At 49.6% G+C, this 13116-nt stretch overlaps 1 protein-coding gene across 7 annotated transcripts in view; it reads right to left on the bottom strand.

Annotated features, from left to right (window-relative positions):
• Positions 1 to 13116, bottom strand: part of Rab11fip3 (RAB11 family interacting protein 3) — a 59632-nt gene that overhangs the window by 33324 nt on the left and 13192 nt on the right. For 5 of the 7 annotated variants that reach the window (XM_042668638.1, XM_042668639.1, XM_042668632.1 and 2 more), the window contains exons 2-3: positions 12103 to 12196; positions 2788 to 2879 (exon numbers count right to left, since the gene is read on the bottom strand). In XM_042668638.1, the coding sequence (XP_042524572.1) occupies positions 2788 to 2879; positions 12103 to 12196 (186 nt within the window). Of the gene's footprint in view, positions 1 to 126; positions 235 to 262; positions 295 to 2787; positions 2880 to 12102; positions 12197 to 13116 lie in introns of those variants that run through there. The other 2 variants (XM_042668634.1, XM_042668633.1) reach the window with 2 other exon arrangements.

Raw genomic sequence — 13116 nt, 5'->3', positions numbered from 1 at the left:
GCTGGATCCAGGGGTGGCCAGCACTGCCTGATGGCCTCCCCCGCCCAGAGGACGGTGCTTTTGTCCCCAAACCTCTCATCCAGGGAAATCAATCCTGAGCACGCGTGCCTTCACGTCTCCTCTTACCCTCTGACGCCAACGGAGCGCCCTCACAGGCTGGACCACACAAAGGCCCCGGAGAGCACGCTCTGCCGCCAAGACGGCCTCCCTACTTACTGCATACCCGAGCTGACCAGGTGCTGGCTTCTCCCGGCTGACTTACCTCCTATCTGTTCATTGCCTTCCTATTTGTTGGTCACGCTGAGGTTTCTATAAAATCCATGTGACCATCTGAAGGTTAAGCACTGCCTGGGAGAAAGTTTAACTTGCTCCCAGACATGCTCTGTTAGGCCTCCCACTGGTGATGGTCAGGGAAGGAGAGGCAAAGTTCAGGAAGTGTCCTTCCTGGCCTTAATAAACAGCGAGGGCTCTAAACAGAGCAGCTTTGTTTTACATTTTATAATCTTTCTGATTACATTTTTTTACAAAAGACACATTTCTCATCAGTCTTTTCTCCAAACCCCAGAAGTGGGAGGAGCAGAGGCACACTGTCTTATGCTGGTCTGTTCATTCTGTGACTTCCCTACTACCTTCCAGCAATGCTGACAAGCAGGCTCTGTCCCAACCCCTTGGCAGCTGCCCAGAATCTCAGCATTTTTTTTTTTTTTTGGGAGGGGGTCCGGTCATGGGGCCTGAACTCTGGGCCTGGGCACCGTCCCTCAGCTCTTCAGCTCAAGGCTAGCGCTCTACCACTTGAGCCACAGCACCACTTCTGGCTTTTTTCTTTTTTGCTTATGTGGTGCTGAGGAATGGAACCCAGGGCCTCAGGCATGCAAGGCAAGTGCTCTACCACTGAGCCACCTTCCCAGCCCTCTCAGGATTCTTAAATAAATGGTGAGTTTTCTTCTCCCCACCTGTGAGAGTCAGCAGCCGACTTTAACCCAGTCCCCCAACTCTTCCCCTTCTTACTGAGACACCGTTAGCAACTCACCCCTGTGAAGAGCTATAAGCACGAAGTTCTCGCTTTGAGCCATAAAGCTTAGCAGTAACTGTTCACCCACATGGCCACCACAACACCAGGCTCAAACAATGGCGTTCCCAGCCAGAAAACATAGGTGTGACAGGAACCACTTTCAGAAAATCAACAAAGGGCCATTTTTCTTTCAAGATCATTGGTGAAAGGGCTCCAAAAAGTCTCTTAATGGAATAGTCTCCACTCATAAGAGGGCTAGACCTCCTAAAATTACATGGCATGAACAGTTTGCTTTTCTTCTTTTTTTTTATAAAGCTATCTCTCTCTAAGTATCGAGTATCTAGTTCCACTTTCCTGAGCATACCATCTAAAAGCTTAAAATGGAAGACAGAGAAGAAACAAATTCATGTGAACAAGAGAACCAGTGTGGAAAGGACGTATCCTGTGAGAATGACCCCATGGAGAGGCAAACCATAAACTCAGGAGAAGACTGCCAACTACCAGCGGCTTGCAGGCTGAGTGGGGGGGGGGGGGGGGGGGGGGGATCATGCTCTCTCAGGCCGTCATGGATACACACACCCAAGCCAGAGGAATCTCCGAGGAAGCTGAGGATTCCAGTCAATGTTCAACACCACCATCCAGGGTCAATGGCTGGTACCCTTCATCTACAGATACAAATGCTCATCATGGAGGTAGTAGGATGGGGTATATGATGACCTTCCGACATTGTTACTGTGAAGTATATTTTTTCCAAACATAAAAAGAGATGTTGCCAGGCACTGGTGGCTCACGCCTGAGATCTGAGGATCACGGTTCAAAGCCAGACTGGGCAGGAAAGTCCATGAGATTCTTATCTCCAACTAACCACCACAAAACCAGAAGTGGTGCTGTGGCTCAAGTGGTAGAGCGCTCACTTTGAGATGAAGAGCTGAGGGACAGCATCCAGGCCCAGAGTTCAAGCCCCATGACCGACAAAAAAGGAAAGAGAAAAAGATCTAATCATTGGTTCCTGGGTGTAGTTAAGAGTGGCCTGTCTTCTTCAGCTATGACTTTTTTCCTAACTATGGTGACAAGGACCCACAATTAGAGAAGCTATACCATGACAACTCCCACTGTATCTGCGAGCAGGAAGCAAGTATTAGTCAAATGTCCCCAAAGACAGAAAGCAATTTCGAAGTTCATGAAAGGGCTGGGAATGTGGCTAGTGGTAGAGTGCTTGCCTAGCAAGCATGAAGCCCTGAGTTTGATTCCTCAGCACCACATACACAGAAAAGCCAGAAGTAGTGCTGTGGCTCAAGACTCAAGCCTTGAGCAAAAGAAGCTCAGAAACAGTTCCCAGGCCATGAGTTCAAGCCCCAGGACTAGGAAAAAAAAAAAAAGTCATGAAAGGGAACCTTCAGTCTTCTGTCTGTTTGAACCTGGCACACCATGGCAGCAGCATCATACTGCGCCTAACTGTCCATCAACCTCTGCACAACATGCGCCAGGGAAGGCTGCCGAGAAAACAAGGAGCAAGCAGCCTTACACCCCGTCCCCAGACAGGCCCCCAGGAGCAGTAGCCTGTGGGGAGCAGAAGCAGACACCCACTGGTCCATCCCAGTCAAAACACCTCAAGGCCCAGAGCCTGTACCTCAGAGACCCTCGGCAACCTACAGAAGCAGGAGGGTGCGGGGCCTTCCCGCAGGCTGTCTTTGAGGATTCAACTGCAGCATCTCAGGAAGCGGATTGCAGCAGAAAGGAAAAGACGAAGTTCAGACGTGAGGGAAAGCACTTGCCTCATAGGTGACAAAGTCGTCAAACTCGTCCACACAGGCAGTGGGACCCTCATCCTGGGCAGGCTCCACACTGTACAGCTGGCCATCGGGATCTGCAGAGAGAAGACCCAGTGTTCAGCAGACCACCAGAGCTGTCCAGACAGGCTGAGGACGAAGATGTAGGTTGAACTGAGACTCCCTGGGAAGACACTCAGAGCTAAGCGCGGTGGGAGATGTGAAGGCCTGGCAGTTGCTCTAGGCAGGGAGTGAGCACACCAGGACAGGAGCAAGAAATTCAAGGGAAGAAACCAGAGGGTAAGACTCGAAGGCCACATCTTCTAGAGAGCATTATAAAATATAAAGAGGAAGACAGAAATCCCTAACAACTCCAAAGCTCTAGCCACTATGGTAGGATTACAAGCATGAGCCATCAGTGTCCAGCTGGGCCGTCTCAAAAAAAAAAAAAAAAAAAAAAAAAGCCAGGTGCCAGTGGTTTACGCCTATAATCCTAGCTAATCAGGAGGCTGATATCTGAGGATCACCATTCAAAACCACCCAGGCAGGAAAAGTGACTTTTTTGGGTCAATTGTGGGGCTTGAACTCAGGGCCTGTGTGCTGTGTCTAAGCCTCTTTACGTTCAAGGCTAGCGCTCTACTGCTTTAACCACAGTGCTACTTGGTTTTTTGTGTGGTTAATTGGAGATAAGAGTCTCTTGAGGACTTTTCTACCAAGACTGGCTTCAAACTGCGATCCTCAGATCTCAGTCTCCTGAGTAGCTAGGATTATCCGCGCCCTCCTCCCCCGCTCCCCGCGCGAGTTCTGGAGCTTGAACTCAGGGCCTGGGTGCTGTCCCTGAGCCTTGTGCTCAAGGCTGGCTCTCTACTACTTGAGCCACAGTGCCACTTCCATCTGTGAAACTCTTTCTCCAATTAACCACAAAAAGACAGAAATGGAGCTGTGGCTCAAGTGTAGAGCACTAGCATTGAGCAAAAGAGCTCGGCCAGCACCTAGGCCTGGAATTCAAGCCCCAGTACTGGTACAAACAAACAAGCAAACAAATACAGGTCACTAACCTGAGTGACCTCACCATTATAATCCTAGCTGTCCAGGAGGATGAGATCTATGAACTGTGATTTGAAGCCAATCCAGGCAGACAAACCAGAGATTCTTTTTTTTTGTTTGTTTTGTTTTTGTTTTTTTTGTTTTTTTGGGGGGGTCCAGTCGTGGGGCCTGAACTCTGGGCCTGGGCGCTGTCCCTCAGCTCTTCAGCTCAAGGCTAGCACTCTACCACTTGAGCCACAGCGCCACTTCCGGCTTTTTTCTTTTTGCTTATGTGGTGCTGAGGAATCGAACCCAGGTCCTCAGGCATGCAAGGCAAGCGCTCTACCACTGAGCCACCTTCCCAGCCCAAACTAGAGACTCTTCTCTCCAATTAACCAGCAAAAATCTGGAAGTAAAGGCATGGTTCAAGTGGTAGAACACCAGCCATGAGAAACAAGCCAATGAGGAGTTAAGAGACCCGAGTTCAAGCCCTAGCATCAGTTGGTACATGTGCACATGCACATAAAATCCAATCCCAAAACAAGCAAACTTTCAAGTCAGGCTGCTATTCTGTGGCTTGGTGGTAGAGCACGTGCTTGGCATGTACAGGGTCCTGTGTTCAATCTCTAGCACCACAAAAATTAAATACATAAACATCAAGATTTGAAAAGAACCTATGCACCAAATGACTGCCAAGGAGCAAAACCTCTCATGTCTGAGGAGGTGTGTACAGAATGAAGTAACACTGCACAACACTGTCCAGGCAAAGGAAACAAGGTGAGTTGTCCTTTTCCTTAGAAAAAAAAAGTTATGGGGATTGAACCAATAGTCTTGCACATTCAGGGCAAGCAATCTACCACTAAAATACATCCCCAGCACAGACTCCCTTTTGCTGTACTGGGGGGGTTTGAACTCAGGGTCTCAAACTTATTAGGCAGACATTCTATTGCTGACCTATATCTCCAAACATCTTTTTACTATATTTTTTCTTTAAACAAAGGGGAGGGGGGCTTAGGAAGGTGGCTTAGTGGTAGAGCGCTTGCCTTGCATGCATAAGGCCCTAGGTTTGATTCCTCATCACCACATAAGCAGAAAAAGCTGGAAGTGGCGCTGTGGCTCAAGTGGTAGAGCGTTAGCCTTTCACTAAAGAGCTGAGGGACAGTGTCCAGGCCCAGAGTTCAGGCCCCACGACAGACAAAAAAAAAAAAAAAAAAGACTGAACTTGAAGGTAACATCTCTTCACATGGACAGACTAAATTCTGACTGGGTGATAATGCTGTCACTTCTCAAACACTCCAAGCCTGGAACATCTGTCATCTCCCTCGGTGGGAACAGCATCGATCTCCACAGCCTCTATAATGCTGGGCCATCAGCACACACCAAGGGCGGGGCATCAGTGACACCTAAGTGACGCTGTGTTCCCAGCAGCCCCTTATTCATGCACTTACTTGAAATACACAGTACTTACAGAATTTGTTATTTATTGAATATCTTAAATGTAACCAATCTAATGTGAGCCACTTAATTTAAAAAGCCCAAGTAGGGGCTGATAAATATGGCTCAGTGGTAGAGTGCTTCCCTAGCATGCATGAAGCCGTGGGTTCGATTCCTCAGTACCACATACACAGAAAAAGCTGGTAAGTGGTTCTGTGGCTCAAGGACAGAGTGCTAGCCTTGAGCAAAAGAAATTCAGGGACAGTGCCCAAGCCCTGAGTTCAATCCCAGGATTGGCCAAAAAAAAAGCACAAGTAGTAGCCAGGATAGGCAGACAAATCTGAGACACTTTTGTTTTTTCCCCTGGTGCTTGAACTCAGGGCCTGGGCACTGTCTCTGAGCCTCTTCGTGCTCAAAGCTAGTGCTCTACCACTTGAGGCACAGTTCCACTTCCGGCTTTTGAGTAGTTCATTGGAGACAGGAGTCTCACAGGGACTTTTCTGCAGTTTCCAACCAGGATCCTTGGATCACAATCTCCTGAGTAACTAGGATTACAGGCGTGAGCCACGGGTGCCTGGCTTCAAATTTGTAATAACTGTGTTTCTACATATTCTTGTGTATGGCTCCACATCTCTAGAGGCTAATACATGCTATTGGATGGTCATTAGTTCATTTTTGAGTGATACTGCACTTTATGCATATCCCAGTTTATTTGCCTGCTTATGAAAGTGTAGGTTGACTATAGTATGCTGTTTTGAATAAAACTGTTATGAACAATTGTGTATAACTATTTATGTGGACATCTTTTTATTTCTCTTGGGTAAATAAGAATGAAACAACTAAGTTGTATGATAAGTGTTTAACTTGACAAGAAACTGCAGAATAGCAACTTTTGAAGACTAAGTCAAATAGAGACCTTCCCTAGACAACTCCCGGGAAAACCACTTTGGAAATGTCATCACTGGCTTCCTTCAGCTGGGCCACCAGAGGCCAGAGAAGATTCCTAGTGTAATCTGGACCTCATGGGGAGAATACTGTCTTGTCACAGCAGGTTCCAAAGGTCTTCTCCACCAGACCTGGGTAACTGGAGAGAAGACATTGGGAAGTGAGAATGAACATCCAAGGAAATGCATTCACAGGGTACCCAGGGCACCAAGATACCTAGACTGATGTCTAGACTTCTTTCAACTTAAACTGAATGATTTGATAGCTGCACAAATTCAAAAATGTATGCATGTCATAATTCAACATAGCTCTCCTCTGTGGCTTTAAGGATCATGGGTTTCTTGCACAGCTAACTGTGGTGTTCGGAATGTGGCAGAGCATTTGAGTCATGTGAACAGTGGCCTGGAGTGAAGGATCTCAAGTGCAGCCTATCAGGAAGGGCTGCCACCACACTCCACCTCCACATAAGCTGCTGTCCTGCCGTAGGAGCCTGGGCAGGAGTGCTTCTCCTAACGCAGACTAGGCACTACCATGGACAGACATCTTTTGGACTGGATTCTGGACCCAAAGCAGACTCTTCCCAGGGTGGTCAACTGAGCCCCAGTTTTTTAGAGGGCTAGATTGTCCTACCAGTTTTTCCACTGTCAGATGTTAACAGGTTTGTGTTTCTAAAACAAACAATCTGAAACTTTTAAAACGCAGTCAAGCATATTGACATGTGGATGTCTACTCAGACTGTGAAAGTAGGTAACAATCGAACAGCTCTGCTTCATGTGGCACTCAGAGAGAAGACATGAACGTACCTGGTATGTTCACATTCCTGACAGGAGCTAAGCATGAATCTTTTATCAGTCTTCTCTGTAAGAACTATAACAATTTTCCACTAAATGGAATTTTTTGTGCATTTATCTTGTCCTTTCGGAGTTCAGGAGTACCTCAGCTCTGTGAGCTACAGCCATGGCCTATTTGGAACAGCTCTGCTTCATCCTATTCCTGAAATAGGACCTATGACTATGACAGAAAAAATTCTCTTTGCACTTTTCTGCAAACTGGGTCAAGACTTCATGCTTCTTACTATGCCACTCCCTAATGCCAACGAAGTCTGACACGGAAGACAGGCTGCTTGCAGTTACAATGGCACACTGCAGGTAAGACCTAAAAGAAAACCCAGTGCAAATGTAGCTCAGGCCGGGCGCCAGTGGCTCACACCTATAACCCTAGCCACTCAGGAGCCTGAGAACTGATGCTTGCAGCCCAAAATCACCCTCAGCACCCTTGAAACTCTTATGTCCAATTAACCACCAAAAAGCTGAAAGTGGAGCTGAGGCTAAAGTTAGAATGTTAGCCTTGACAAAAAAACTCATGGGCAGCAAGTGCCCAGCCCCTGAGTTCAAGCCACAAGACTGGCACAAAAAAAAAAAAAGCTGGGGCCGGGAAGGTGGCTCAGTGGTAGAGCGCTTGCCTGGCATGCATGAGGCCCTGGGTTCCATTCCACAGTACCACATACACAGAAAAATGCTCAGTGGCACTGTAGCTCAAATGGTAGAGTTCTAGCCTCAAGCAGAAAAAACTCAGGGACAGAGTCCAGGCCCTGAGTTCAAGCCCCAGAACTGAAAAAAAGAAAGAAAGAAAGAAAGAAAAAAGGTTTCTTTTGCTTTCTTCTAAGTGCTGTGAAATAATTTCAAAATCATCTTTCTTTCATCCTACTTTTCACTCTTCCTTCCTAATGAAATGTAAAACCAGAAAAGTAGGCTGGGAAGGTGGCTCACTGGTAGAGTGCTTGCCTAGCATGCATGAAGCCCTGGGTTCGATTCCTCAGTACCACATACACAGAAAAAGCTAGAAGTGGTGCTGTGGCTCAAATGGTAGAGTGTTAGCCTTGAGCTAAAGAAGCTCAGGGACAGTGCCAAGGCCCTGAGTTCAAGCTGCAGGACTGGCAAAAAAAAAAAAATCGTTTCTAAAAACAGAAAAGTAAAGTCACTGCCCTCAGCAACAGCAGGAGAATATCCAATATCCACAGCAGGTCCATTGTCACTTTATTCGAAAGAATATACAGGCTATGTCACGGTCCTGGTGAAGGCTAGCACTGGAGCCACGGTCCTGGTGAATGAAGGCTAGCACTGGAGCCACGGTCCTGGTGAATGAAGGCTAGCACTGGAGCCACGGTCCTGGTGAATGAAGGCTAGCACTGGAGCCATGGTCCTGCTGAAGGCTAGCACTGGAGCCATGGTCCTGGTGAAGGCTAGCACTGGAGCCACGGTCCTGGTGAATGAAGGCTAGCACTGGAGCCACGGTCCTGGTGAAGGCTAGCACTGGAGCCACGGTCCTGGTGAATGAAGGCTAGCACTGGAGCCATGGTCCTGCTGAAGGCTAGCACTGGAGCCACGGTCCTGGTGAAGGCTAGCACTGGAGCCACGGTCCTGGTGAATGAAGGCTAGCACTGGAGCCACGGTCCTGGTGAATGAAGGCTAGCACTGGAGCCACGGTCCTGGTGAATGAAGGCTAGCACTGGAGCCATGGTCCTGGTGAATGAAGGCTAGCACTGGAGCCATGGTCCTGCTGAAGGCTAGCACTGGAGCCACGGTCCTGGTGAATGAAGGCTAGCACTGGAGCCATGGTCCTGCTGAATGAAGGCTAGCACTGGAGCCACGGTCCTGGTGAATGAAGGCTAGCACTGGAGCCATGGTCCTGGCAGGCTAGCACTGGAGCCATAGTCCTGGTGAATGAAGGCTAGCACTGGAGCCACGGTCCTGCTGAATGAAGGCTAGCACTGGAGCCACGGTCCTGGTGAATGAAGGCTAGCACTGGAGCCACGGTCCTGGTGAATGAAGGCTAGCACTGGAGCCACGGTCCTGGTGAAGGCTAGCACTGGAGCCACGGTCCTGCTGAATGAAGGCTAGCACTGGAGCCATGGTCCTGCTGAAGGCTAGCACTGGAGCCACGGTCCTGGTGAATGAAGGCTAGCACTGGAGCCATGGTCCTGCTGAAGGCTAGCACTGGAGCCATAGTCCTGGCAGGCTAGCACTGGAGCCACGGTCCTGGTGAATGAAGGCTAGCACTGGAGCCATGGTCCTGCTGAAGGCTAGCACTGGAGCCACGGTCCTGGTGAAGGCTAGCACTGGAGCCACGGTCCTGGTGAATGAAGGCTAGCACTGGAGCCACGGTCCTGGTGAAGGCTAGCACTGGAGCCACGGTCCTGCTGAAGGCTAGCACTGAGGTTGGGTCCTGGCAGGCTAGCACTGGGGTTGGGTCCCCCCCATCACACAGTCATCCCAAGAGCACTCTGCTGGGCTCGATTCACAGACCTGTGCTCCCATAGGCCAAATCCTCTCACGGTGCCATTAGATCGACTGTGTCTTGGCTACCCACACATCGATCTTCTGACCACACACACACAACACTACCGCTTCTCCGCCCTCCCCCAACTCCTATCTCACTGTCTGTAGTCTGTCCCCCACTAGAAGGCCAGCCCCCAGGGGCAGGGATTGGCTCTTCTTGGTCTCTCCCCAGAGCTTGCACAGTCGAGCCCAACAGGACCCCTACTGACAGTCCCCACAAGTCTCAGCTGGAGCCACCTCCACTAGTTCCCATCATCACAGACCTGCTCCCCAGGGGTCCTGCAGGAGGGCAGACCGCCCGCTGCCCAGGCTGGACCCCTCTCAGTCCCCATGCCCATGGCCCCTCCCTTTCTTTGGTCCACCAGCAGACCATCCTTCAAGCACACAGGTCTGCTCAACGGAAGGAGGGGGTGTCTCCTATGATGCTCTTGCACCCCTCAACATGGTATCAGGCAGAGACACAGACCTGAGATGCTCTTGCTGCTAAAGAAGCACAGTCCCACTCTCTGAATCCCAGCAGGGGGGCTGGGAAGGTGGCTCAGTGGTAGAGTGCTTTCCTGGAATGCATGAAGCCCTGGGTTTGATTCCTCAGTACCACATACACAGAAAAAGCTAGATGTGCTGTGCTAGCCTTGAGCAAAAGATGCTCAGGAACAGGCCCTGAGTTCAAGCCCCAGGACAAAAAAAAAAAAAAAAAAAACCACTAAAACTGGATCCAAACTAACTCTGGGACTTGCTGAGAATGTTTTATCCTTTTTTCTTTTCTTCTTTTTTTTCGGGGTCCAGTCGTGGGGCTGAACTCTGGGCCTGGGCGCTGTCCCCCAGCTCTTCAGCTCAAGGCTAGCGCTCTACCACTTGAGCCACAGCACCACTTCCGGCTTTTTTCTTTTTGCTTATGTGGTGCTGAGGAATCGAACCCAGGGCCTCAGGCATGCAAGGCAAGCGCTCTACCACTGAGCCACCTTCCCAGCCCTGAGAATGTTTTAGTCTTAATTAAATAAGAGTGAAAATACTAACCACAAAGAATGCAAGTCAGGTACCAGTGGTTTATGTCTAATCCTAGCAACTCAGGAGGCTGAGATCTGAGGATCATGGTTCAAAGCCAGAATGAGCAGAATTTTTTTTTTTTGGGGGGGGGGGGTGGTAGGGAGCGTTGATTGTGGGGCTTGAACTCAGGGCCTGGCGCTGTTCCAGCTCTTTCACTCAAGATTAGTGCTCTACCACTTTGAGCTACCACTCTAGTTCCGGTTTTCTAGTGGTTAATTGCAGGTAAGAGTCTCATGGACTTTCCTGTCCGGGCTGGCTTCGAACCATGATTCTCAGATCTCAGCCTCCCGAGTAGCTAGGGTTACAGGTGTGAGCCGCCCAGTACACGGTGTCTGTGTGACTCTTATCTCTAATTAACCACCAAAAGGCTACAAGTGGAGATGTGGCTCAAGTTGTAGAGCGATAGTCTTGGGCAAACAAGTTCAGGGACAACGCTCAGGCTTTGAGGTCAAGCTCCAGTGCTTGCACACACACACACACACACACACACACACGCAAAAGTTAGATTAAATCAACCTCAAACAAGAGGAAAGTAAAGTACCTTTACTAATTGGGGAGGGGGAAATATGTCAGTGAGCTAGGTGCCACAGGGAGGCCCACAGCAGTCCTTCACCCAGGCGGAGGCTGGAGGCCCAGAGCAGTCCTTCACCCAGGTGGAGGCTGGAGGCTGGTGGCCCAGAGCAGTCCTTCACCCAGGCGGAGGCTGGAGGCCCACAGCAGCCCTTCACCCAGGCGGAGACTGGAGGCTGGAGGCCCAGAGCAGTCCTTCACCCAGGTGGAGGCTGGAGGCCCAGTGCAGTCCTTCACCCAGGCGGAGGCTGGAGGCCCACAGCAGCCCTTCACCCAGGCGGAGGCTGGAGGCCCAGAGCAGTCCTTCACCCAGGCGGAGGCTGGAGGCCCACAGAAGTCCTTCACCCAAGCGGAGGCTGGAGGCCGCGAGCTGTCAGTTCTCCCCTCAGATTTGAGACTTAGTCTGACCTCACTAAATGTGCAGTATATAGATGAAGCTACAACACTTTATAAAAACAGGAACTGGGCCGGGTGCCAGCGGCTCACGCCTGTAATCCTAGCTACTCAGGAGGCTGAGATCTGAGGATCACAGTTCAAAGCCAGCCTAGGCAGGAAAGCCTGAGACTCTTATCTGCAACTAACTACCAGAAAATCAGAAATGACTCTGTGGCTCAAGGGGTAGAGAGCAAGTCTTGAGGTGAAGAGCGGAGGGACAGCACCCAGGCCCAGAGTTCAGGCCCCATGACCACAAAAAAGACAAAAAAAAAGTAGAAATGGGGCTGTGGCTCAATTGGTTGAGTATTACCTTTGAGTGGAATAATTAATTAGTTAATTAAAAGATCTCAGGGCCCTCCAGAATGGCACAAAAACAACAACAAAAACACACTTGACAGGGCCTGAAGGAGGGTGGGAGTCTATGGGGCAGCAGCAGGAGGGAGAGGTAGGAACACAGGGAGAGACGCACAGGGCGGCCGCAGGAGGGAGAGGTAGGAACACAGGGAGAGACGCACAGGGCGCTGACCTCCGTTTGTGATGGCCATGATCCCTTGGTGGAAGTCCTCGAAAGTGATCACACCAAGCCCACTTGGATCCAAATACTGGGTTAAGTCCTTTACCTGTAATGTACAATAAAAACATGTTACCAAAGTCTTCCCAAGGGGAAAAACACACACTACATGGGTGCTTTTTTTTTTTTTTTTTTTGGTGGGTTGTGGGGCCTTAACTCAGGGCCTGGGCACTGTCCATCAGCAATTCAGCTCAAGGCTAGCTCTACCACTTGAGCCACAGCACCACTTCCTGCTGATGCTGAGGACCTCATGCATGCAAGGCAAGCACTCTACCACTGAGCCACCTTCCCAGCCCTGCAAGGGCTTTTTTAATCTTTTGATTTCTTATTGTTTTTATGAAGGCGAGGTACAGGGTAAGTTACATTAAGTCAGGGAGTGTCACTCACGCTCCCAGTTTTCCCTCCCATTCTCACGCAAAGTTCATTTTCAACATAGTGCATTGATGCTTTTCACCTAAGGGCAGCAGATGGCTCACATAGTGCAAACTTTAAAAAAAATGTTGATTCTTCTGAGCAAGGAGGGAGAGGCAGCCGTAGAAACTCTAGCCAGGGGGAGGAGTGGAGGGAGGAAAGGGATAGTAGGAGAAAAACAAAGGAGGGGTAACAACACTCAACAAATGTGCTCATTGCCTTACTCATGTAACTGTAACCCCTCTGTACAGCATCTTTACAGTAAAATTAAATTTAAAAAGAAAAAGAAACTCCAGCCAAACGTTCTTGCCTAGAGAGTGAAGAGGAACCTGCCCCAGCAAGAAGCTGCCGTTGAGTCTAAGGACTTTGAGCCACAGGGAGCAGGAGCTGAGCTTCTAGAAATACCATCTCAGTGCCCTGAGCCATGCTAACCTCATACCCGTGTGTCTCCTCTCATCTTCTTTTAAAAAATTTGTTCATTGACGGGCTGGGAAGGTGGCTCAGTGGTAGAGCGCTTGCCTTGCGTGCCCTGGGTTCAATTCCTCAGCACCACATAAG

Source organism: Dipodomys spectabilis, unplaced genomic scaffold, assembly GCF_019054845.1.
Source record: "Dipodomys spectabilis isolate Male_0828 unplaced genomic scaffold, ASM1905484v1 ptg000461l, whole genome shotgun sequence".
Lineage (NCBI taxonomy): Eukaryota > Metazoa > Chordata > Mammalia > Rodentia > Heteromyidae > Dipodomys > Dipodomys spectabilis.
This window is presented reverse-complemented; position numbering and strand designations above follow the sequence as displayed.